At 35.9% G+C, this 27904-nt stretch overlaps 1 protein-coding gene and 2 pseudogenes across 3 annotated transcripts in view; 1 reads left to right on the top strand and 2 right to left on the bottom strand.

Annotated features, from left to right (window-relative positions):
* Window positions 1-21387, top strand: part of HEATR5B (HEAT repeat containing 5B) — a 105758-nt gene extending 84371 nt beyond the window's left edge. For 2 of the 3 annotated variants that reach the window (XM_045979443.1, XM_045979444.1), the window contains exons 29-36: window positions 365-619; window positions 2261-2388; window positions 5040-5184; window positions 6095-6361; window positions 7499-7723; window positions 14016-14167; window positions 15525-15738; window positions 20620-21387. In XM_045979443.1, coding sequence (XP_045835399.1) covers window positions 365-619; window positions 2261-2388; window positions 5040-5184; window positions 6095-6361; window positions 7499-7723; window positions 14016-14167; window positions 15525-15738; window positions 20620-20924 — 1691 coding nt within the window. In that variant the 3' untranslated portion in view covers window positions 20925-21387. The remainder of the gene's footprint in view (window positions 1-364; window positions 620-2260; window positions 2389-5039; window positions 5185-6094; window positions 6362-7498; window positions 7724-14015; window positions 14168-15524; window positions 15739-20619) is intronic. The other variant, XM_045979445.1, reaches the window with a different exon arrangement.
* A 2128-nt stretch (window positions 21388-23515) lies between these two features.
* On the bottom strand, window positions 23516-23639 carry LOC123926210 (annotated as a pseudogene).
* Window positions 23640-24247: 608 nt separating this feature from the next.
* Window positions 24248-25205, bottom strand: LOC123925646 (annotated as a pseudogene).
* Window positions 25206-27904: the final 2699 nt, after the last annotated feature.

Raw genomic sequence — 27904 nt, 5'->3', positions numbered from 1 at the left:
CCCCTAGCCCCTTCCACCATGTAAGAATACAGCTATGAGTCAGAGACATGGCCCTTACCTGAGCGTGGAGGCAGCCTGATCTCAGACTTCCACCCCCTCCAGTCTGTGGTATTTTGTTATAGCAGACCAAATGGACGAAGACAATAAGTAATGAGGATTTTTTAAAAATTTTTATTTATTTTTTATTTTTTTATAAACATATAATGTATTTTTATCCCCAGGGGTACAGGTCTGTGAATTCACAGGTCTGTGATTCACAGGTCTGTGAATCGCCAGGTTAGTAATGAGGATTTTTAAGTTAATCGTTGATGGATGGTTGACCACTTGCAATAAAAGTAACGGCTTTGATTGGCCTATTTTACAGGTGGAGCATTTTATACTCCTGAGACCATTGATACAGCTAGACTTCACTACCGGAATTCATGGGCCCCGATTCTCCACGCAGTGGCACTTTGGTTAAATAGCACAGGATTTACATGTTCAGAGTCTGCAGAGGCAGCAGCAATACCTGGCTTACAGAAACGTGCTACACCCGTCAATTTAAACCAGGCATCGGGAGCAATGCCTGGTGCTAAATCTTTGCCAGAAATTAACAAAGACAGAATGCATCTGATTTTAGGTAGGTGTGAACATTGATGTATTTCAAGATGTGTCACTTCTGAAATTCATATCTGTAGGGAAGAAAAAATTTCCTTCTATCCTTTTAGATTTTCTGTGGCTGGTCTAAGAATTAAACTGATATAAGACAGATTAACAGGAGAAAAGCATACAGATTTAGTATTTTCAACCTAAAGTAGCCATTAGTCAAAAACTTATATGCCATTTTTCACAAAGAGCAATAAATTGTGGGAATGTGACCAGACAAAGGGGGTTTGGGCCGGGGGCAATAAACTATGGGACAGGGATTAGGAAATATATGGGGGAAACTAATTTTAGTAGGTTTGTTTATACAAGTTTATTTCAACATTGACTCCCAGTCTTCTCTTCCTGATACGGAGAGGGCACTTTTCTCACAAGAAATGTTGACTTGTTTTTAGGTGGAAGGAGGTCAGAGAACCTTACTGCATCTGCTGTTCATCAAGTACCTTTAGCTGAAAGTAATCAATATGTCAAAGAGACATATTTTGGTGTGGCATGTTCTGAACTCCTTCAGATCTTTCATTTTAATGCTATAGAAAAGTTTTATAAACCACAGTCCAGAGAAGGAATAAAAAGGAGAGGATTTTTTTAAGCACATGTTCTAAATTGTTAACTGAAATTTTTTTTTTTTAAAGATTTTATTTATTTATTTGACTGAGAGAGATCACAAGTAGGCAGAGAGAAGGGGGGAGGCAGGCTCCCTGGTGAGCAGAGAACCTGATGTGGGGCTCGATCCCAGGACCCTGGGATCATGACCTGAGCCGAAGGCAGAGGCTTAACCACTGAGCCACCCAGGCACCCCTAACTGAATTTTTAATAGAAAAAGTTAATTATTAAAAACTATTCTAAAAATTTTAGCTGCTATGTTCAGTCACAGAGCAATAGTGAATAATTTTCATGAAAAAAACTACATTTTTCTTTTTCAATAGCAGATTTTCTTTTTACTTGACACGTAACAAATTGTCTATGAGGAAATAATGCAAAGTTAAAGCAAATTTGAATAAATCTCAATTTAAAATTGCTTTATAGATGCTCTTTTAACATTATAGATTCTAATGAGGCTCTTAAGCAGTTTTGTATTTTGGGGAGGGAAGAAGAACACAGTTGGTAAGGTGAGATTATAGAACTTGTCAGTAGATCTCATACATGAAAATATGAGACTTATAAAACAATGACCTTACCCATATGCAAAATTAATAATTGTTATCCATGATATCCATTATGGCTCTGTAGCTTGCCACTAAAAAATCCTTGTAGACATGAAAATTGTTTGACAACCATTTAATGAGAAGTAATTTTATAATTTATGTAAGTTTATTTTTAATGTATTATTTTTTTAAATTAAAAATAAAAAATTGAGTATCTTCTTAATCAACTCCATGACCTTGGAACTGCCTCTCTCCCCCAACCTTCAACTTGATTATTAACCTAATTGCAAAGCTACAGTCTGTGTTATAAAGATTGGCAGCTGCGTTTGGTAAGCATTTGACTCTAAGGTAGCATTAAATAGGTGTTAAAGTAATCTGTTAAAGAATAGAGGAAGAATAGAGAAGAAATCTGACGTCAGAGCAACAAAGTGTTTTATAGTGACAAATGTGTGTTTTTATTATGTACATCACAGGTGTGAGCATACAGTTCCTTTGTTCCCCCAGACCTGAGGAACCTATTGAACATGTCACAGCATGTCTACAGGCCTTACACACCTTGCTCGATTCTCCTTATGCCCGAATCCATATCGCAGAAGATCAGGTACAGTATATTTCTATAACAGATAATAAATTAAATGCTTTGTTTTCATCATATTTGTCTTAAGATAATTTTCTCCCATATGAAATAAATATATAATAAGTATTTAGGATTTTGACTTTGTCGTGAATGTTGGATGACAAGGCATAGCCAGCATAGAAATAGTGTATCTTCTTAGATGTGTTTATCGGTAATCAAGTAAAACTAAAAATTAAGGGATGGCTTCAACCCCAGCTAATGATTCTATTGATAAAGGCCTGAAGTAATTTATAAGGCTGTTAAATAAATTATACGACTTTTAAATGTTTGATAATGTTTTATCTCTCATTTAATGAATTTTTTTTGCACTGGCTCAACTACTCATTAACAGTTTAATGAATTGCTTTTTCTAATTTCTATATGTAATTTTAGAGGACTTTATTCATGTTATAGGACAAAGCTACTGGTGGATTTATTCTTTTTAATTAGAAATTCTTTTCTTAAAAAAAAAAAAAAAAAGAAATTCTTTTCTTTTCATAAGATCCATCTTTTTGGTCACCATCACACATCTACAATGTGGGGTAATTTTCCATAAAACACCAACAGATAAACAAGTTGAGAGCATTCATTATATCAGATTAGTTGTGCATATGATACTGACCAAAACCAAAATAAAACAAAGCATATGCTTTGTGATTACAAGATTCACACACTGATGAACTCTTATACCCCAGCCTTGCAATCTGAAGCTGTTCCTCAGCTAAACTACAGCTTACTGCAAGAAACTTCTGGTTTTTATGAAATTTAAAACTTAAATCTGTGAATGAAGAGAGAATACTATGTTTGCACTCGCTCATTTTTTTTTTAACATAATACATCCCATACCCAACTACCTAGCTATTTTTTTGATTCAATAATGTTTTGTTTATCCAAGCACTGCTTTATGCCTGAATGGATTATATTTTTCTTCCTGAGTTGGGTCCTATAATTTCAAAATCATCATTATTGTATTCATTTACCCAACAGCTTTCACTCTGTGCCTGTCCTGCATCAGGCACAGTTTGAGGCTATAGATATCAAAAGTACAGGTACTTTTGATACAGGTACCCCTGATCCAGGTACAGGGAGATCAGGACGGTATGACAAATGCTGAGCTAGTAAAGGTATGTAAAGTCTGAGGACAATAAAGGGAAGGAGCCCTGACATCAAGGAAAGTAAGGAATGGCTTCTCAGAGGAGATGAGGGTTGGATTAAATCTGAAAAGAGAAATTAGTGAGGCAGCACAAGAGGGATGGGTTTTCCCTCTCTGGGAGAAAAGCAAATCCAAAGACAAGGAGGCGTGAGAGAATGTGACAAGTTCAAGGACACTACTGTAATTTACTACAGCTGAGACAAATGGAGCATGTGAGAGTTGTTAGGAGATGAGGCTGCATGACAGGGAAAAATCCAAATCATGAAGTCCTGTATGGCATGTGAAAGGGTCTAAAAATCTATCTTAAAAGTGATAGGAAATCATTAAAAAATGTTACAATAGAGGAACGACCTGATTAAACTTGTATTTCAGAACATGGTATATATATAGAATTTGATCACTTTTATCGACCTTGTGAAATTGGTCTATAGAACATGACAAGGGAGGCAGGAAGGCCAGTTAAGAGGCTCTTTGCATTTTATTTCTAGAGAAATAGTGAGTTACAATGGCCTAGGAAAACTGAATAAAGGAAGAAAAAAAGAGAGCTGGGACTAGAACGTGAGGGTATATTACACATAGCAAATAAGGATGGAGATGAGGGAAATAAGGAGACTACAGAGAGGTAGGAGAGAACTAAGAGAGAACAGAGTTACAAGGGCAGGGGAGAGTTTCAAGGATAGACAGTGGTCTCAAAAGAACCAGAATCCAGTATATGAAGACAGAAGAGGATCCAGGGAAGTTTACTAGCGATCTCAGATGGAGCATTCTATCTTAGGTGGAAGAGTGAGGGGTGAATGAGGGGTGAAGGAACTGGAAGCCTCTGGGCTGGGACCAGAGGAAGCACAATAGAGATACAGGACTTGGGGACAGAGAAGGTCCTGAGAGAATTGGGGGGGTGGGGGGCGGGAAATAAACAGGAAAGACCTGAGTGTTTTCCTTATACTGGGAAAGGAATCAGCCTAGACAGAGAAACTGAAGACATATGGAATGCAATCAAGGTCCTTGAAGAATCCCTGGGAGGTCAGATAGGATAGGACAGGAAGCAAGAAAGGAAAGATGAATCAGCCTTAGGTAGAGTCTAGACACTTGATCTTAAGGAGAGAGGTAAAGGTAGGTTTGGTTATAGTTAAGTTTTTTTCTTCCTCTTTAAAATTTGAGACAGGTTCATTGGGTGGGTTTCATGTGGATGATTGTAAGAGGCTTAAAGTGAGTGGTGAAAGTTTGTAGTAGTTGCTGAGATGAATGGGAGAGGGGCTTACGGGAAGTACCTAGTATCCACAGTAATTTGTTGACTGAAAATTTGTTGGGATAGAATATGACCATTTCTCAAGACTCTTAGATTGTTCTTACTTGTTAGAGTCATATATATTAATTTTAGTTACCAAATTGATTTATTTTTACATGCATATTTTCTTAGATTGTAATATAATTTTGTTCTTTGAAATTAAGATTAATTAAATTTACCTGTATTAATTTATACTAGCTGATTGGTGTTGAGTTGCTAAGTGTTCTGCACCGCCTCCTGTTGACCTGGAACCCACCCTCTGTTCAGCTGCTTGTCACTGGGGTCGTACAACAGATAGTAAGAGCTGCTCAGGATTATCTGCAAGAAAAAAGAAACACTCTAAGTAAGCACTAGAAATTATGCTAATTTGGAAGTAGATCTTATTTGTACTCTAACTTTTTAAGTATTGGTGCCGGGAAGTTTTTAATTAAAAATGTAGTCATAGATGTAGAAGGTTTGCAATTGATTTTGCTTTCATTAGGAAAAACCAAACGAGGGGCACCTGAGTGGTGCACTCAGATAAGCATCTGACTTGGTTTCAGCTCAGATCATGATCTCAGGGTCATGGGATCAAACCCTTGGTCAGGCTCCAATCTCTGCTTGAGATTCTCTCTCTCTCCCTCTGCCCCTCCCGCTTGTGCTCTCTCTCTCTCTCAAATAAATAAATAAATCTTAAAAAAAAAAAAAAAAAGAAGAAGGAAGGAACTAAATGAAATTGCTGGTAGTCAGCTATTTTTCACCTTCAAAAGTGTCAACCTCACATGGTTCAACCTAACATATATGTTCCTCATAATATGAAATACATTCCTAATAAAAATATCCAATAAAAATTTTTGAAGTAAGAAATGGATTGTCCTTTACTTTTAGAGAGAAGTCAATAAACAGAATTATAGCAAGGCAGAGAATTATTGTGAGAAAGACATGTGTTGCCAGTTAGACATTCAGTTGTAAGTTCCTTTAAAAGAATTTCTCAGGGGCGCCTGGGTGGCTCAGTGGATTAAAAAGCCTCTGCCTTCAGCTCAGGTCTTGATCCCAGGGTCATAGGATCGAGCCCTGCATCTGGCTCTCTGCTCAGCAGGGAGCCTGCTTCCTCCTCTCTCTCTGTGCCTGCCTCTCTGCCTACTTGTGATCTCTGTCTGCCAAATAAATAAATAAATAAAAAGAATTTCTCAAATGTACTTACTATATAGTTTTATCTACTCTGTGCCATAATTTTTTTTTCTGGAAATTTACCAAATTTTCTTTCACCCAAGATGAAGATGATGTGGAAAAAGAGTCGTGTCTTATAGTTGGAGAAGGCGGTGACAGCGGTGGTCTTGTTCCTGGAAAATCTCTTGTGTTTGCAACTATGGAGCTGTTGATGTTCATTTTAGTACGTCATATGCCACATCTCAGTACCAAGATGTCGGATTCACCCAGTCACATAGCCACCAAAACTCGACTGTCAGAAGAAAGTGCTCGTTTGGTGGCAGCCACAGTTACCATACTCTCTGACTTACCGTCCCTTTGTTCGCCTGCTGGTACGGTATTAATCGTGTTTGGAAATGCATTCTATTACAACAGACAAAGATGAGCTTGCCTTTGATTTTAAGTGCTATTATAACTTATCTTCTTCTTTAATCTTAAGTATGGAAGGAGAAGTTAGTCCTTTATGGTGTCTTAACCTTTAGGAGCCTATAAAGATTAAGGATTTAAAAAACCCAAAACTTGAGATGTTCTTCAGATACATTTCAGACAAACTTCACAAACAAGATATAACCACAGCCTGCGGCAAGGCACTGGACATTAGCAGACAGACATATGGTGGCGTAACCAAACCTGTCACTCTTGAGTAACTGACCAACTATAAAAACGTCCAATGAGTATGACCACCAACTTGTAGGAGGAACTAAAGAAATTATAGCTACAAAGATGATAGTTGTCTGCAGATATCTGAAAAGTACTGGATGGAAATGTAGACTTTCCCTCTATTTATTTGGAAGAGAGAAATAGTATAAGGAGTATAAAGGTAAATTTCAATCCAACACAAGCCTATAGATGTGAAAATAATGAGTTCTCTGTTGCTGGAGCTTTACAGGCCAAGCACAGTGGCGGCCTGAGAAAGTGTTGAGCATCTTCCATGAGGTGGGAGGTTGGATTCGATGACCTTAAAGTTCTTTCATCTACAAATTCCACGATTTTTTTTTCATTTCTTCTTTGCTTACCCATATAGTCCTTCTTCACTTCTCCCCACTTGGTTAAGGCTGACTTGAGTGCACTGAAGATTGATTACATGTCTTAGAATTGCTACCAGATTCATCAAGTTGCTCAGATAGTTATCAAAGTATATATAGTAGTGCTTCCCTTCCGTTTTTCTATCTTCTTTTCTCATTTTCATTTGAAAGGCACAACATAGTAAATAGATGAAATATTAGAAATAATAAAAAACAAGGCTAGTTGGAAAAAGAAAAGAAATATTCTGTCTTCTTTAAAATAACTTGCTACTTTCTCACTTTCTTTTCCAAACATTGAATTATTAGTAATAGTAATGCAGTAAATTTTGCATTAACAACAAGGGAAAAAATAGTATTAAACCAGAATCAATTGTAAAAACAATTGAAAGAACTGTAATAAGCGAACTGACTAGTTATGAGGTATCTGATTTGTTTTGAATTCAGGGTGTATGACAATCCTGCCCACGATTCTATTTTTAATTGCAAGAATATTGAAAGACACAGCGATAAAGTCTCCAGATAATCAGGTTCCTCTGCCAGTCAGTGCAGCACTTCAAGGAATTAAAAGCATCGTGACACTCTCGATGGCCAAGACTGAGGACACTCAGAAACAGTGGACAGCTCTAATTCGCAGCACTCTCGCATGCATCCTGGAATATTCTCAACCAGGTAACCTAATCAGGGCTTCAAACCCATAATCTGTTTGTCAATAACTAATTGAATGAGCTTGTCCAAAAAGTGCTTTATAACACCGAATCAACACAGATAGGTGTTTTGTGTGTGTGTGTGGGTGTGGGTGGGTGGGTTTTAGTCACACCTTGCAGATAGGAACTTTAGTATCCCTTTCTGGGTATTCACTGTAAGTGTCCTTGTCTCAGCACTTAAATACATGTTGGATGTATGTAAAAAAAAGACAAAATTTCTGTCCAAAAAAAGACAGAAAATATACTCAGAATCAAATCGGTATGTGTTAATATATTTGTTTCATATGTTTTCTTTTTAATAAAAATAATAAAATAGGAAAGTTGAAGTATCTTTCACCACCCCAGCTTATCCTCAAATGAAACCACAGTCTTGGTTTTGATGTTTCATTCCAGAAATACTTATATATGTAAATAAATTACTTTCTGTATTAATAAATATAGGCATATATTAATAAATATTAAAAAACACATATATATTCATTAAATGTATATATGAATTCTATATCAACTGAGATAAATAGCCATGAGCAATATGTATTTATTTCTTTTGTGTTTTTATTTATTATTTTTAAGATTTTACTTATTTATTTGACACAGAGAAGAGAACACAAGCAGAGGGAGAAGCAGGCTCCCCACTGAATAGGGAGCCTGATGTGGGACTCAATCTCAGGACCCTGGGATCATGACCCGCGTGGAAGCAGACGCTTAACTAAGCTACCCAGGCATCCCTCTTTTGTGTTTTTAAATTTACATAAGTAATGTCAGAGTATATCATTGTGCCTGCACATTCTCACTTAAGAATAAGGTTTTTTGAGCTATTAATGTGTACATATAAAACCCACATTTTTCCTTTTAACCTCTGTGTTGTTTCCATCACATGAATTTTTCAGTTATTCATTCCCTTCTCAATGGATATTTCTGCTATTTCTGATTTTTTCCCCATTATAAAAATTGCTGCTGTGAAAATCCTTATAAATTCTTCATACATTTATGCCATGAGATTTTCTGGGGTACCCCTAGAAGCTGAATTGATGGCATATTTTAATTTTAATTTTATCAGACATGGCCAAATTACTCTCCAAAGTGGCTACATGAATTTACACATCCACCAGCAGTGTATGATAATCTCTACTTTTCCACATCCTCGCCAATACTTGGTATTTCAGACTTTTAAATTTTGTATCTGATGGGTAAGATGTACTATCTTACTGTTTTAATTTGCATTTCTCATTTTCCTAATGAGTATAAGCATTTTTCATGCTTGTGTTTAATTTTGGGGGAAATGCTTTTTCACATTTTTGTCCATTTTTCTTCTGTGTTTGACTTCTTCTTTCATTGTATTTCCATTTTAAAGAAAATGGCAGAGGACTGAAGACAAAGAATAATAATTAAAGACTTGCCATGTCACCTATCACCTATTAAAACATGTCTACTCTTACTCTGGAGCAGGTCCATGAATCAAGAGATAGGGCAATGAAACACACAAATTACTTAAAACAGACATTCATCTACATGAGAATATAATACATGATAAGAGCACATTCATTATTCCTCAAATGGTTTCTGTCAGCTGTTTGAGATACCAATTCCAGTTAGGTCCTCACCTTCTATCATGACCCAAAATAAATACCAGAGAAATTGAAGTGGTAATGTATAGTTTTAAAAATAGTTAAAGAAAATATATGTAAAATTTTTATGTAAGAATGGCAAAGGAGTATGTAAGTGTAAGAATGGAAAATATCACATGGGAAAACTATCAATGTATGAGGCGATATAGAAATTAACTTCTACCTGTCAAAACATCTTACATTAAAAATTAGCTGAAAAAAAAGGTAGCTGAAAAATTGACAATAGTATTTATGTCAGTGTTAGAATCAATAATGCACAAATAGGGGGCGCCTGGGTGGCTCAGTGGGTTAAAGCCTCTGCCTTTCGCTCAGGTCATGATCCTAGAGTCCTGGGATCGAGCCCCACATCGGGCTCTCTGCTTGGCAGGGAGCCTGCTTCCTCCTCTCTCTCTCTCTCTGCCTGCCTCTCTCCCTACTTGTGATCTCTATCTGTCAAATAAATAAATAAAATCTTAAAAAAAAAAAAAATAATGCACAAATAACACCCAGTAGAAGAAAGAGGAAAGGAAAGAACACACCTTAGTAAAAAGGAGATAGAGGTGACCACCACACATATAAAAAAGTCAGCCACATTATTATGTAAGCAAAGAAATAAAAACAAAAACAAAGTAATATAAAATTTTTTCTTACAAAATTGATGTTTTTTTCTTTTAATGTGACTGTACAGCTGGAATTGGTACCAAGAGAACATTTTCATACTTTGCTGAAGGGAGTCTAAAAATGGTTTAAACTTTCAGGGAATCCGTTCTACAGAATATACAAGGAGCCTTGAAGGATTCCTAATGTTCAAGGTTATCTATCACAGTCTATTTTATAATAATGAAAATATGTGATAAATGTAAGTACCTGGCAGTGGTAAAAATTATTAAGTATATGACTATATATTAATTTGGGTTATAAATCCATTATACTGATTTAAAATCATATTTGTAAGTAACTATATATTAAAAAAAAAGAAGAAGAAATTCAACCAGAACCTAAAAATTAAACTGTCACAGCGCCTGGATGGCTTAGTCTGTTGAGCATCCAACTCTTGGTTTGGCCCAGGCCCTGATCTCAGGATCCTGAAATGGAGCCCTGCATCAGGCTCCATACTCAGTATGTAATCTGTTTTAGATCCTTTCCCTTCCTCTCCCTCCCCCACTACTCCTCCTTGCCCCTTGCACTTGCTCTCTCCTTTCTCTTTCTCTCTCAAATAAATAAATAAATAAATAAATTTTATTTCTAATTTCTTTAGAAATTAAACTGTCACTGGATGGTAGAATTACAAGTTTTATTTTTTTCCCTAGACTATTTTTATATTGTTAAGCAATGACCATGTGTTACTTTTATTATTTGAATTTTTTTAATACTAGTTGTTTGGAAGAGAAAACTTTAGTTTTATTAATTCTACTGAAACTATTTTAGCTTTATCTTGAGTTAATGTTTTGCTTTTTAAGTAGGTTTTTAACAAACTAAAGAAATGTTAAAAAAAAAGAAATGTTAAATGCCATATTTATATATGTATGTGTATGTGTAAATAGATAATAATAACAAAGTAAAGAAATAGTTAAGAATTTAAGAATATAAATATTGTTTTAATTTTCATGAGGCAGTTCCAAAGTCAATAATCACACATTTTTCCAATTGTCAGTTATATGGGAAGGTTTTGATATTTTATCAGTCTTGTTCATTAATACTAAGTTAATTTAAAGGTATGATAAAATTAACTTGCCTAAAATATTCTGTCCAGAACTGAATTCTCAGTAGACAACCAGTATGAAGTGGGAGTTAAGGCCACAGGTGTTATTTGTGTAATATTTGTAAGCAAGGCAAGTAATATCCCTTGCTTTACAAGGAAAGTTTTATAATAAGGAATTTTTATTTAGGAAATCATATTTCCTAGTATGAAATCCAAGACTTCCATTTAGAAAAAATGTGCAGGTGTATGTACATGAACACAGACATATATATATATAAAAATCTCCTTGAAGGTAGTGTGTACTCTTAAGATTGCTGCCATTTTTCTTCATTTTTAAAAAAGTTTTCAATTTTGAAATAGATTTCAAACTTTTTAAAATGTGAACTACAGTATACCCTTCTGGATTCATCAACTGTTAATATTTTTTCACAATTTATTACTCTATAATCTGTATGTTATTGTTAATGTCATTGTTTATTTTGCTGAGCCCTTTGAGAATACACTGAAGTCATCATGACTCTGTACTACTAAATGCTTCAGAGATGTCCTATGAACAAGAACATTCTCTTACATAACCACAGAAGAATTATCAAATGTAGGCAATTTAACATCCATACAATGCTGTTACTGTTCAGATGCAAATTTTACCAATTGTCGTAATAATGACTTTAATAGAACTTTTTTTTTTTTTATCCAGGATATAGTCCAGGATCATCATGCATACTTAGTTGTCGTAATGCTTTAGTCTTCTTGAGTCTGAGGCAGTATCTCAGCTTTTTTTTAAATCTTTCATGATATAAATGTCTTTTAAAAGTGCAGACATCTATTTTATAGATTGGTTTTCAATTTGGAATTGTATGTTTCTTTTTCTCGTGGTTAGATTCAGGTTATGCTTTTTTGGCAGAAATACTATATGAGTATTGTTATGTCTTTCTCCATGCATCTTGTAAGGAGGCATATAACGTTGCTTCATCCCATTATTGGGAATATTAACTTTAATAACTTAAGATGGTATCTGCCATATTTCTCCACTACAGAGTTGATGTTTTCCCCTTTTACAACTAATAAGGAATTTGCGGGGAGATAATCTGAAACTCTGTCAATTATCTGTTCCCCATCAAGCTTTCACTCAATGGTTTTGGGGGGGTATTTTTTGTTTGTATTTTATGTAAACCCTACCCCCAGCACAGGACTTGAACTCATGACCCTAACGTTGAGTGCATGCTCTACTGACTGAGCCAGTCAGGTCCCCAGTGGTTTTAACATCTGTTTTACTTGAACCAGTTATTACTGTGATGATGTCAAAATGATAATTTTCTAACTTCTTCCTTAATTTTCTTCCTTGTACATTTATTTGCTAGCATTTCGTGGGAAGAGCTTGTTCTTTGCCCTTATTTTTTATTTTCTTATGTTTATTATTACTATCAGTACAGACATGATCCTTTTTAAAACTCAGTGGGTCCACTTTTATCATTTTGAGATATTCCCATTATTTCTTGGGCACATTTTTACTTTCTTGCACCAAAAATACAGCAGGCTTACTTTGTATTTTTCCTGTTAGTGTTCTGGTTCCATCACTTCTCCAAAACAGCCCTGGTTTTTTTTAGTAGAAAAAATCTACTTTGCCTAGATGGCAAATCTTAGGGGGTGCCTGGGTGGCTCAGTGGGTTAAAGCCTCTGCCTTCGGCTCAGGTCATGATCCCGGGGTCCTGGGATCAAGTCCCACATCAGGCTCTCTGCTGAGCAGGGAGCCTGCTTCCTCCTCTCTCTCTGCCTGCCTCTCTGCCTACTTGTGATCTCTGTCAAATAAATAAATTAAAAATAAATAATAAATGGCAAATCTTAAAGTCACAATTTTAAAATAAAGTGTTAATTTTTGAATAAAAAATTGCTTACAGTGTCACAGACTCTGAGTTACAAATTGTTTTCATTTCACCTATGATAATATTCCTGCTATGGAGTTCTCAGGTTTTTAACAGGTATGACTTAGATTATTGTAGATTGGCTAAATCCTTCAAATTTTACAACTTTTTCTTATGTTAATAGGCTTCTTTCTGTTATTCTTAGCTCATTCTATTTTATGTCAGTACCCTAAATACTGGATAATGCTAGCATATCAAATATATATGTTCATAATTTTGATAAATTACTGATTATCATTGAGTATTTGCAGTTTCCAAATTAGTCCAAATTCATACTTAAAGAATGTTAAAAAGTTCAGCTGTGGAAGAAATGAGAATGACAAAATAGTTTAGGTCTCTTACTTTATATGTTTAATAGTAGTTTTCTTTAGAATAAATATAGATATTTCTTGTATTTCTGATTATATACTGTATTTCTGTTAGGTTGTATTTATTCCCAAATAAATGATTTCAGTAGAAGTTCTTTAAAATTATAAGAATACTGTCTTGAAGAAATTGTGCAAAATTTTTTGATTATGGTTGTATAAAATGTGTAGGTTTCATATTTATTGAATAGAAAGGTGTTATCACTAAGAAAGTCTGCTCTGGATTTTTGAAGTACTTGGAATACTTTGTTGGAAGGAAAAGCATTTGGAAATTTTTGATCCATCTAAACTACAAAGAAGTTACATAACTTTTAAGTAATTTTATATTACTGTGTTATCTTTCATTCAAATTTGCTTTCCCTTATAGAGTTCTTGTTACGACTTATGCCTGAAATTTTTTCAGTTAATACTGTACCATCCAGAAAAACAAGGAAAAAAGGACTTCAATATAGGACTTATGATAAAGTATCCCTTTTTCCTTAGTAGTAATTGATTTCTATTCATAAAGTTGTTTACGGATTGTATTAGATTGAGGCACACACTGCTATAAATGTCACTGGGGGAGAGAGGGTTATTGTTCAAGATTGGAATTCCAAAATATGTTGGAAACAGCACATTGCTTTCCTTTTTCATGTATTTTAATATTATTCATGTATTTCAGAAGATTCCATGCCTATGCCTGATGAAGTAAGCATGCTAACAGCAATTGCACTCTTCCTGTGGTCTGCTAGTAGTGAAATAATAGGAGTCCAGTCATTACAGAATGGCTGCATGAACAGATTTAAAAATGCACTGAATTCATGTGACCCATGGGTAAGTTACACTTAAACAGAGAGGTAAACATTCCACTTTATCAGTAAAATTTCAGATCAATTCATTAAAATGGATGAGGCATTATTTGAAAACCTAAACATTTGTTATATGGGTTTTCAGTAGAAAAGCTGGAAAAGATCACTCAGTTTAAGCACTAGGAGACGTGTGTGTGTGTATTTACACCTGCAAAAAATTCTCCAGTATCTAAAATATTTGATTAACTCTGGCTTTTAATGGTAGAGATTTTGCATGAGTCTATGGTTATTATCTTTCTTTTTTTTGTTGTTATTATCTTTCACTGTTTACTTAATGACACCAAAATCATTAAAGAATAAATTTATATTATTACATGTTTTGATGAACCTGTTGGAAGCCAGTTTTTCTAGAAAATAAGTTTCTTTGGCTTCACATTGTCAAAGTCTAAACTAATGATTCCCAAACCTGCTATACATCAGAAAAAAAAAACAAACAGCTTAATAACATGATTCCTAGACTCTGCCACTGTCTTCCTAAATCATAAATCTGTATTTTGGAAAACATTGCCCAGGAGGAGTCAAGATGGCGGAGAAGTAGCAGCCTGAGACTACATCAGGTAACAGGAGATCAGCTCGATAGCTTATCTAAACATAGCAAACACCTACAAATCCAACGGGAAAACATTGCCCAATATTACGTCCAGTAAGGTCTGACAACTTCTCTTCTACCAAAGTGCTGAAACAACTTTATTCCACTATTAATCCCATATGGTGATGGGTCTTCCTTCTATCTTTCCTTCCTTCCTTCCTTTTTTTAAAATTTTTTTTGGGGTTACTATGAAGTCCTTTTAAACTAAAGTAGAGCCAAAGAGATTTTACTTTCTAGGCCTGGAAAAGTTAAATTGGCATAAGCAGTCATTTCCAGAGAATTCAAATGAATTTGAGTTGTCTAACTGGGGTATTTTTATAGCATTGTTTGACATCATTTAGATATTAGCCTTCTTTACTAAATATGTTAGGTTAAAATGGAAGGGACAATTTTCAAGCAAAGAAAAAATTAAAGACATAAATTGGAGTTCCTGGTTTATAGCTTCTTCCACACGATAGAAAGAAATGAATTATATAAGCTTGGTAATTTGGCAGTTACCATATAAGGAATATTTATTTAATTAATTTCTTTTCAGTTTTTTTTAGTTAGCTTATTGGAAGTTTCATTATTTTAACTTTATTTCTATAAATAGAAAATGGTATTAATTCATCCCACAGTTCTATTTTCATCATGCAGTATCACATCTTTTCAGCATATATTAAGTTGCAGTGTGATTGTACAGCAAATGAGAACTATCACACATGTTAATTAATAAAATTATTTTCTTGTATAGGTCCAAGCCAAGTGTTATCAGCTTCTCCTCTCAGTCTTCCAACATTCCAATCGTGCCCTTTCAACTCCGTATATCCATTCCTTGGCTCCAATAGTGGTTGAAAAGCTGAAAGCTGTTGAAAGAAACAGACCAGCCAATAGCACAGAACTTTTAGCTGTTCAAGAAGGAATCAAAGTTCTGGAAACATTAGTTGCTCTTGGGGAAGAACAAAACAGTAAGTATTCTTACAAAAAGCCAGTAGTCCAAAATGAACTGTATTTTATATATATTTCATATATATATCTTACTTGATATTAGGCACAGGCCATTGCAACAATAAGTTTACTAAGGAGTGGTTACTATCTGAAAGCTTAATATTTTGGTCATGCTACTGACATAATATATTGAGTTATTTATATTCATTTTTTTTTTTTTTTGCTTAACTGTTTATTGGGGGGTTAGAGGGATAGGAGAAGAATATATTCATTTTTTTATAAGCAAGAAGTTAAATTACTGATGGCCTTTCTTTTTTTTTTTTTTTTTAAAGATTTTATTTATTTATTTGACAGAGATCTCAATTAGGCAGAGAGGCAGGCAGAGAGAGAGGAGGAAGCAGGCTCCCCGCTGAGCAGAGAGCCCGATGTGGGGCTCGATCCCAGGACCCTGGGATCATGACCTGAGCCGAAGGCAGAGGCTTTAACCCACTGAGCCACCCAGGCGCCCCACTGATGGCCTTTCAACACACTGATTTTTTTTTTCTAGGAATGTACTCTTTAAGAATTAGGAAAATGTGGATATTTAATAGGTTTATAAAAGTAATTTATTATGGTGTTCATAATAGAAATACAGAAGCTTTATAACAAATAGAATCAGATTACTATTAATACCAAACATTGTTATTAAAATACCAATTTTTAAATTTAAAAATTATTTTTATTTAATGAAAAGTTACCAGATACGTCCATTTAATCAGAGACTTCTACAGCTTAATACCTATTCCTCTTTATTCCCTTGATTTCATCATAATCTAAAATTTGTTTTTTAAAAAACAACTTAAATGTTGCAGCAGAAAGACTATACTTTTTAAGCTAATACCTTATGATTGGACATTAGGTGTTTCCAATTTTTCAAAATCATAAATAACTGAAATGAGTATACTTGTACAGATATCTTTGCACACATTTTTTATTATAGCTATCAGATAAATTACTTAATGTGAAATTATTGGGGGTTGAAAAGAATGTACATTTTAAAGACTTTTAATATATATTGCTAGATTACTCTCCAGATAACAATTACATCCATTTTTTTTCTATTGTAAGTTTTTTCTTCTTCCCTTGAAAAAATTTTTACAGGAAATTGGAAAGGTAGTAGAGACTTTGAAAAGTTACTGTAAGAGCTTCACTATAAAACAATAATCCAGAGGTGCCTGTGTGGTGTCTGACTTTTGGTTTGGGCTCCATTGGTGGTCTCAGGTCCTGAGATCTGTGCTCTGTGCTTGGAGTCTGCTTGTCCCTCTCCCTTCCCCTCTACTGTTCCCCCCAACACACACACGTGCATACTCTCCCTCTCAAATGAATAAATAAAATCTTTAATAATAATAATAATCCAGAACTACGGTAATGGAAAAGGAGAAATGCAGAGGTGATGATGAAAAAAAAAATTGATCTGACTTGATGAGTTACTAGTTACAGGGAGCAAGAGAAAGAGAAGAGCCGAACAGGACTGTGTTACGTGGAAGAAACATGGAAGCAATGTCAGAATTGGAAAAGTTAGGAAGAAGGACTGTTTGGGAGTTGATAAGTTTAATTGAAATTAGATATTAATAGATTATTTGGATAGAAATGCTGTGATTGACATCATGGTCTATGTTTGTGGCTATGATGGCGAAAACCAAAGGTGGCCATCGTATTATTTCATATATGCTCATTCATTTATTCATTGATTTGATGTTACCTTCCTGATGAATGCCATCATATCCCCTTAATAGGACTCATTTACCTTTGGTTTTTGCATGCATTTGGCCTTATATTTATCTTAATTTTTTTAAATGCCAATTTTATTATACTTAAGAGTCTTCCTATAATACAAAACATCTGTTATCTCAGTGAAGCAGTCTATTAAAAAATGAAGAAACCAGGATAATGCTTATTGCTATTAAGATATGTCTGGGGTATATCTCACTAACACTTAAAATTATAATATATAGTTACATAAAATATAGTAATGTAATTCCTAGAAGATACATTTTCAGCTTTTAAATTTGTTTTCTCACCCAACTTTCTTCACAACAGTTACAAATTCTAATTTTTTGTTTTTAACTTTATAGTATCCATTACAGAAATAGGCAATGAGTGTGTCTTCACCCAACATGACCAGGGTTATAAGCTAAAGATATTGGAATTATATTTGAATCTTAATTCTTGTTCATCATCTTCATTCAATCTGTTACTCAAAACTTGTCCTATCTTTTTTTGAAACTTCTCTGGGATTCAGGAGAATCTTGGTTCTATTCTTGTACCTAATCATCTCAACTAAATAGTTATAATAGTGTCCTAACAGATATTCCCCATCAATTTTACCTCTCCTTTGTTTGTGAGTAGTGGGGCACCTGGGTGACTCAGTTGGATAAATGTCTGCCTTCAGCTCAGGTCGTGATCCAGGGTCCTGGGATTGAGCCCCACGTTGGGCTCCCCGCTTCTCCCTCTCTCTCTGCCCCTCTCCCACTCATGTTCTCTCTCTGGCATGCCAGCTCTCTCTCAAATAAAAAAAAAACTTTAAAAAAAAAGAGTTGTGAGTAGTTTTCTCTTGCATTACTGCATCGAATCTGAACATCCTTGCACAGTTTTCCAGACTTTTATTCTGCTTTCCAATGTGTATCCACTACCCTGACCAGTCCAGTTTTCTCACATGGCTTATTTTAACCTCTGTATAGTCTTCAGTCTATTTTCACTCTCCTCGGGTATGTTTCTTCCTCTAATTTCTAATTACACAAACAGATTTAACCTGCATCATTTTTTTTCAAGAAATGTTGCTCAATTACTCAGCCCATTCTCATCTTTCCTTCATACAATTTCTTTGGCAGTTATAATCAACCTTATTCTATGGCCTTGTGGTTTTAAGATAATCACTAAAACTATAAAATCCTAAAGTATTCTTCCACTTTATGAGGCTTTTGAGGAACTATATCTCAAATGTTCACTATAGGTTTTTAGCATTTAGTTCTCTAATTGTTTGATGTGCTGGATACCCTTTTCAACTATGCACTAACAGCTTTAGGTTGAAAGCTGTTGATGAATTATGTATTTCCTAAAATTCCTAGCACATTTCTAGATACTTGATGGGTACTTAAATAATTTATATTTTTTCCAGTTAATTAACTGTTAAAATCAAAACCTTGCTTTTCAACCTGATGTTGAAAACCTTGTCTGCTCTAGTATGCACAGTGTACTGAAGATAATTTCATATTTATTTGCTAATTCATTATTATATCTTCTATAGAAGTTCTTATTATACAGTACTGTTATAATTCTGTGTGAGGGAAATTGAGCTAAGTCTAGCTAATTGGAGAATTCTTGGGACTTTTAAAATATCAGCTTGCTACCTTTCTTCTGAAACTTTGTCATGGAATAATATCCAACTGATAAAAACTTCTGAGGGGTTTTCAAGGCAAAGGATGTTCGTGTTTGTTCATTCATTCAAGAAGTAGTTATTGAGTGCCTGCTGCATACCGGGTATGTTCTGGTCATGAAATAACTACCCAAAGATCCCTGCTCTCATGGAGCTTACATCGTAGTGCAAAAACAGAGACAGTGAACATTCCCCCCACCTTGGGTATATCTATATCTATTTTATATAAAACATAAAATTTTGTATAGATAAACATTGCGTACATATATCTATATACATAATTTTATATAGAAGTGAAAGTGGATATAACTATATTAATTTTGGATATAGATATAATAGATGCTGAAGATACTATGCAGAACAAAATACAGCAGGGAAAGAAGATGTTCAGGGACAGAATGGGATTAGGGTTCCGGAAAGGTCTCATGATTGTTATCATTGTATTTCTTGACGTCAGTGAATGTTGTATTCCACATTCTGTATCAGATGTTTCCTGCTCCCCTGCAACCTTGGCTGCTGTCATTCTACAAAAGTTAACAAAAGTGGAAAAAATTATTATTCTCAGTGTTGATTACCAGATACATATGTATACATGATCACATTTTTTAAAGAAAAATACCAGCTTTAATGAAATTTATATTCCAGGATGGAATTGTTAATACGGGAAGACAAAAAGACTAGTAAATGGGATGGGATTAAACTTCCAAATAAATCTTGAAGGGCTTAGAATGTATGTCAACCAGACACAGATTCTTGGTTTTTTTTTAAACCTAAATTCTACATATTTGCTTCTTTTTGAGATATTTTTCCCTCACTTATTGTGGAGTTTACTGTTGGGGGGCAATGATAAAATGGGAAATAGTTGCATTTCTATTTTTAAAAGAAGGAAATACCTAGTTTTAGTTAAATAATAGTAAATTGATGCTCTTCAGGTTTCTCTTTTCTACTCTATCCTCCGTATTCTGAAATACCCTGAAAAATGTCATGATCTTACTCTCAAAATACATTCCACCAGATGACAGTTGTAAAGTACTTACTCCTTTTTACCCTTTTAGCCAGTATTTTTTCCCCTTTTTTTTTTTTTTTTTTTGTAAGTAGGTATCTCGCCCAGCATGGAGCCCAATGGGGGCTTAAACTCATGACCCTGAGATCAAGACCCAAGCTGGGAAAGAGTTGGACACTTAACCGACTGAGCCACCCAGTTGTCCCTAGCCAGTGTTTTTTTTTTTTTTAATAAAACAATATAAACTAAAATATACAGTCTTAACAAACTTGGTCTCCAAGCCAAACATAGCCTGGCATTAAGTAAATATTTAATATTAACTAATTAATATTAAATATTTAATATTAATTGTTGTTGAAGTCTAAGATTCTATTTGATTATGTTGTATTGTGACCGAGACTACTGCGGTAATCGCCTATCTTAAAGTCTATTGTAATTGACAGATTTGTGATGATCTTCAGACCTTATCATTGTTCCTTGCAGGAGTCCAGTTACTTGCCCTTTTAGTTCCCACTTTGATCTCTTACCTGCTGGATGAAAATTCTTTTGCCTCAGCAAGCCCAGTTTCCAAAGATCTTCATGAGTTTGCGCTCCAGAACTTAATGCATATTGGACCTCTGTATCCACATGCTTTCAAGACAGTAATGGGAGCGGCTCCTGAGTTGAAAGTACGTTTGGAAACTGCTGTTCGAGCAAGCCAAGCCAGCAAAGCTAAAGCAGCCACCAGGCAGCCAACCCCTGCTGTACATTCTGCACCAACGATTAAGCTAAAAACCAGTTTTTTTTAACTTGATATTCCATTCATTTTTATTTATATTGTCAACTGGCAACTAATTAGTGATCGCCACTGTACCCTTCCAGGCTATAGGTTCGACTTCATTTGTATATGGGTATTGTATGCTTCTAAGTAGGTTAAGTACAATAATGCTCATGCCATTTTCTGATTTGAAAGGGGTGATTGTTTTTATCATGGGGTAGATGTGCTCTCATTTTTTTCCTGTAATGTTTCTTTTTTATTAATTTATTTTTTAAATACTGAGCCATAGTCTCTTAAATTTGAGTGCTAAAAACAATTGTATCATGTTGGGCAGCCTGTTGGTATTGTCAGGAAAAAAAAATAGGTCAATATTCAACATCTGTCATGAAAAAATTTAATTGAGAAACAAGCAGAATTTAGATTTTGAAGTAACTCAAATAATGGAAAACGTTTCATGGTGTATATAATATGAATAAAGTCACACTTTCTTAGCATTTCTCAGAATGTCCTTACCTTTCTGATAGATCTTTTTACTTCCATATTAGATAAATAAATTATGCCTGTATTTTAGTTGTTAGCTGAATTAAAGCTCTCATTGAAAGATCCATTAAAATGTCTCAAATGTGGAATAATGTTCTGCTTTTTTTTTTCATGGCTAAAATTTGGCCTTGGTTATGTTTTATAATTATAGAACAGAGCATTGAGTCCTGACTGTGATGGTTAGTTTCATTCATCAAATATTTATTGAGTGCCTACTGTGTATGAAGCATCAAGCTAAGTCCTGCAGGGCAAACAAAAATGAATTTGTCATAATTATGATAAGGCCAGTCTTTTGTGCAATCGGAATTTTACCCCATCCAGTAGATAATTGATGAGATAAGTGTTTGCTACCGTGTTGAGCAAATTTTAAACACCAGATTTTACCAGTATACCTAGACTGTAGTATCAACAGCAACTCACCTTTCTGAATATTCCAGATGCATACCTGTTTGTCATCTGCTGCCACCTACTCACTCTCATGCTCTCACCAGCTGGCAGCTCCCATCTCCTCTCCTTTTCCCAATCAAACATTTGCAGCTGGAGGAGGTTGCCCATAAAATGGTTCTGCCTTTGACAAGCTCTCTCATTTATTGTCTTTGGCAAGGGCCGGGTGCAGAGAACTTGTTCACCCTTTCCCCTTTTGGTGGCAGAAGTATAGTAGGGGGAAGACTGGACCAGGGGATGGTCAGTCTTTAAAACTCAGAGAGGTGCTTTCTTTCACCTGTGGTCTCACTTTCCTTTATATCTACAGGGTTGTTTTTTCATTTCTGAGTTGCTTTGCTGAAGTTACTCTCCTTATTTCAGGGGTGGTATTTTGGTCACAGTTGTATTGAGATGTAATCCAGACATATATTTCACCCATTTAAAATGTACAATTCGGTGGTGTTCAGTTTATTCACAGGGTAGAGCAACCATCACTACAATCAATTATGAACATTTCCATTACTCCCGGAAGAAACCTCATGGGGTGCTCAGTCAGTTGAGCATCCAAGTCTTGGTTTCAGCTCAGGTCATGATCTCAGCGTTGTGAGATAGAGCCCCAAGTTGGAAATCCACACTCCAAGTGGGGAGTTTGCTTGAGATTCTTTCCTTCTCCCTCTTTTTCTGCCCTTCCCCCAGCTTGCACACACACTCTCTCTTTCTCAAATAAATAAATCTAAAAATAAATAAACGTTTAAAAAGAGAGAAAGAAACCTCACACCCTTTAGCAATCACCCCACAATATTTCCAGTTCTCCCAAGCCTTTCACTACCATGGATCTACTTTCTGTTTCCATCAATTCTTCTGTTACAACCATCTCATATAAGTGAAATCAGAGAATATGTAGTCTTTTATAACTGGCTTCTTGACTTACTGTTTTTTTAATCTGTTTTTCTTTTTAAAATTTGTTTGGGTTTTTTTTTTTTAGCCTTCAAAAACCTTTATTGGGGGATAAACCTAGTTCTAATGGAAAAAGCCCACCTCTGAAAAAGGAATTATGGGTATGTAAGCTTGTCTGGTGGACATTCATGACTTGCACATTCATGGCTCAAAATAAAGACCCTCAAACACAAATGAGTCTAAAGCCGTTACAACCCAAAATTGTGTGATTTGTTTACATGTGCTTATCTTAGCTCTTAAAATATGATCTGTGTAAGAGGAGCTGCACCTTCCTCATGATTAACAGAAGCACATGGCCGTTAAAGGGTGGGGAGGCCCCCAAAATGACAACTTAGAGTATAAGGTTCTCCTCTCCACACCATTCAGTCCACATATATCCAAGAGGAGAATGAAATACAATCAATGCCCAGGTGCCTCTCAAAGAGGCAAATGTGATTTGGACCTTTTTAGCACCATACATCTCAACTACTCTGGCTGCACATGAAGCCAGGACACCGTACGTGAGAAGCAAAGGGATTGCGCCCCTCACAGTTTGCCTCTAGCTCCTGTGCAAGACGCGGCTCCACTGTCGTCTGCATCATGTCACTTAGGGAACCGAGTGCCTCGTAGCAACCCTCATGCCTCATTAATACCAGTCTGTGGTCCTCACTGACTCGGTGGTGGGGGGTTTTTTGTTTTGTTTTGTTTTGTTTTGTTTGTTTATTTTACTAAAAACGTGAAGAGGGAAAAATGGTTGCAACTGCCATCAGGTCACAGCAATTTCAATTAGCAATAATCGCGCCTCGGATAAACCTCATTGGCTACGATACTGCCACTGCGCAAAGCTAGGTCACAGCAATTTCAAAAGCTGAAAAGGCTCTCCATCCCCTGGTCCAGTCTCCCCCCGCCCCATTATACTTCTGCCACCAAAAGGGGAAAGGGTGGACAAGTTCTTTCCACCCGGACCTTACCAAAGGCAATAAATAAGAGAGCTTGTCAAAGGCAGAACCATTTTATGGGCAACCTCCTCCAGCTGCAAATGTTTGGTTGGGAAAAGGAGCAAGGCATGTGTACAAGAAAGAGGGAAGAGGCCCTTTGTCAAGGGTTTGGTGACCCAACCCCAGATGCCCAGCTTGGTGCCAGCAGACCAGGACCTACCAGAACCCACTATTCAGACAGAAAAGGAAGTGAAGACACCAAAAAATTAAAGTCAGTTCTAAAATCTGCACAGTTGACATCTGTTCTTTGTAGCAGTAAGGCCTTGAATGAGAATCATGGAACTTGAGGAACACATTCTTTTCTTCAGCATTTAAAAAATTGTATCATGTACCGGAAGACTACATTCAGTGTGGGTCAAGTCTAACAGTGTTAGCTAGAACTCGGTTGTTAGGCACACCTAGCACTGGGAGGAAACTTCATCTAAGCAGAGTGGCTGGTGGGCAGGCCAGATCTCCTTCATTGGTCCCCAATCTGAAAGTCCTGTTCCCAGTTCTATCTTCCACCTCTATCATTTAGATCAGCAGCTCGCCTCATGCTAGCAGGGGGCGCAACTGAATCCTGACATCCTCCTCTCCTGCTGGACAGCCAGCGGTACGAAAACAGGTGTGGATAGAAAATGTCTTCGTCCCAAGTCATTGGGTGTCTGAACATGAGAAGGAATTAAAGATGTCCAACGAGATTTCCAATGAGCTCATTCATTACTGAGCCTCCCGTGGTATGGTATAGTTGAGTCCAAGGATAACCATGATAAATAACAGGCCTTCACTTATGTTTCAAACCAAAATGATACAATCATGTCTGTTCAGCTGGGCCCAGACATAAAGTACTGACATAGTCAGAGGAATCATCAGCAACTGCATGTTCATTGCTAAGCTGGTCATCACGATGCAAATCAGTTAAAGAGGAACATGAGTAAATTGGTGGCTGACCTCCTATCAAAAGTTCCTGTTTCAAGTCCTGTAAAATATTGATACAAGAAAGAGGGCACCTGGGTGGCTCAGTTGGTTAAGCAGCTGCCTTCGGCTCAGGTCATGATCCTGGAGTCCCAGCATGGAGCCCCACATCAGGCTCCCTGCTCGACAGGAAGTCTGCTTCTCCCTCTGACCCTCTCCCCTCTCATGCTTCCTCTCTTTCTCTTTCTCTCTCACATAAATAAATAAAATCTTTAAAAGAGAAAGAGAGAGAGAAACTGACCAAATAAAGAAATCTAATTCCTAGACAAATAGGGAGATACAAGGTGGCAGCGATTGCCCTTCAAATCTGAAAGTGGTAGAGGAAGGCTTCTTCAGGCCAGAGAAAGAAGGAGGCGGGCTGATGAGACCAGGTTTGCCAACAAGGGCACCGCAACAGTGGAGACCAACCAACAGGGCACAATGGCCAGGGTGTTCCTGAACCAGTCCCTTATGTGGGACATCTTCACCTTTTAGGTGGCTGGGATGTGCACAACCGCCCAGCTCCCCATCCCTGGCCTCTCACCACAGGGTCCCCTCTGTGAGTGAAAGATGAGGAGGAAGCTGCCCAAGGTCAGGAGAAGAAGGCGGAGATCCCCGGATGTGCGCCTCCCTTGACTTCATGTTTTTAAGCTTCATCCACGTGGTACCATAGGTTAGTACTTCCTCCCTTTCTGTGGCTGGATACTACTCCACTGTATATGTACCGCATTTTGTTTATCCATTCTCCAGTGGATGGACATTTGGGTTGTTTCCCCCTTTTGCCTATTAGGAATAATACTGCTGTGAACACCTGTGTGCAAGTTTTGGGTGGACATGTATTTTCATTTCTCTTGGGTATACACCTAGGAGTGGAATTGCTCACTCAATGATAACTCTTCAGCTTTCTAGGGAACTGCCAGACTGTTCTTCAATTGCTTATTTCTTGTTTCTTGCACATTAAACCCTTTTCGCTTACCTATTTATGAAGTATAAAGTTTATTTCTGCCTTGGCTATTTCCTGCCATCCCAGACTTCTCCCATCATTTCCCACCTTGAGATAGACTGCATCACGCATTAGCAATGATTCTCTTTTTTTTTTTCTTCCTCTCTCCCTCAGTACCTACCCCCTCCCTTCTTCCTTCCTTCCTTCCTCCCTCTTGCCCTCCCTCCCTTCCTTCATTCCTTCTCCCCAGAACTACTCTGTACTTTCTCTAAACTCTTCTGAGCCACTGACAACCCAACTTCTAGTTTTCTATGATAATATTTATAAAAGAAGCTCTGTTTGAAGAATTTTATATATATATGTATATATATATTTAAAGATTTTATTTATTTATTTGACAGAGAGAGATCACAAGTAGGCAGAGAGGCAGGCAGAGAGAGAGAGGAGGAAACAGGCTTCCTCCTGAACAGAGAGCCCGATGTGGGGCTCGATCCCAGGATCCTGGGATCATGACCTGAGCCGAAGGCAGATTAACCCACTGAGCCACCCAGGTGCCCCTGAGGAATTATATTTATGGATTTGGCTCACTGCCCAATCCTTGAGATTCTTCTCAACCCAAAAAATCATACTTAATTGGTTCTAAATATCCAATATCAGGAAACTAAAAGGAATAGCATCATGACAGCTAATGGATTCTTTCTGAAGCTTAATATGAGCAGTTTAACATTAAATAAAGTATTTTCTATTTAATTTCCAGGTTCTTGTTAATACTATCCGTTTGAATTCTGAATTCAATTAGAGAAAACTTAATCAAAGTCAGGTTTCTCTTTTCCAAATAGGTTCTCCTATCGACTAGGGATAGAACTTCAGAAAACCTAACCTTTTGGGGGCTTCAGTTCCCTCATCTATAAATTAGAGGAAAACTTACTAGGTATTCTGTGATCTTCTGCAAATCTAAAAAGTACATGACTGTGGAATTATCCTGCTTATTTTTATCAAGAGAGTGAGTCTTTGGCCAGTCCTTTAGTATTAACATATCATATTATTTAGTCTAATTAATAGTTTCTACATGCGTATGAAATAGCTATCCTAGTAGGACAGCATAAAATACACTAAATCCAGAGAGCAGTTAAAATACAGCAGATTATCACGGTCAAGAAGAGCTGCCCTTTCTCCTGTGCACCAGGCACTGTGCTAGACCCTTTATATCCACTCCTACTTTTCATTCAAACAATGCTGACTGAGGTCTGCAATTAGCCCAATTTTTGAAACACATTTAATTATATGAATCACTACACCTCACATTTTCTTCATTCTTAATTGGAATTTTTAGGTTGTTGCCAGAAATGGCTAGAGTACAGCTATAAATAAAATTCTTGCCTTAATGTTTTCCATCACATGGATTATTTTAAAAATCTAATTTCATCATTACAAACTACTTCTAAATTCATAATAATAATTATGAAATATAATTAAATAATTATGAAATTATTCTTTATGAGATTCACAAAATTTTACTTAAAAACTTCATGTCTTAATCATAATTTCTTAATCATAAGAAAAATTATCCTGAGCTAAGTTTTTGGCACTGTTGCTAAACAAACACATGAGAACCATGCATGCTTAAATAACCAGTACAACTCTTTTTTCTTTTCTTTCAGGAGAATTTTTCACAGTCTTCATCCCCTATCCACAATTCGCAATCTCTTTTTGCCATTGGAGTGCATGGGTTTCCATTTCAGACATTGTTTTCCTCATACACATATACCCAGTTTGCGCTTTCTCCCCTTGACTTTCAGTGTAAGTCAAAAGAATCCATGAAAATTTAAGTACATTTGTTTGGCTTTTCCAGCTTGTAGCTTTGATTGTTCATTCTTTCTTTAAATCTCTTCCTTCGTTCCAACTTATTTCCATTTGTATAGGAAAATACCTCTCTTATTTGTGAAACAACAACAACAAAAAAGGCATGACTTTAATCTTATCCAATGAACATAAATGTAGAGTTAGAGGAGAAAGAAAAATCATTTTATACATTATTATAAATCAATTTTAATTATAAAATTTGCATTCATTAAATTTTGGGGAAAATTATCACAATTCACTACACAGATCAAATTTCTATTGATATTTTAGTCTAGTTCCTTTCACATTTGCAATCATCCTGAGGTAGAATGTTGTATCTGCTTCTGCCCACTTATTTTATAAGTATTTTCCCATAGAATTGCTCTAATAATAGTA

Source organism: Meles meles, chromosome 15 (assembly GCF_922984935.1).
Source record: "Meles meles chromosome 15, mMelMel3.1 paternal haplotype, whole genome shotgun sequence".
In the NCBI taxonomy this organism is placed as follows: Eukaryota; Metazoa; Chordata; class Mammalia; order Carnivora; family Mustelidae; genus Meles; species Meles meles.
This window is presented reverse-complemented; position numbering and strand designations above follow the sequence as displayed.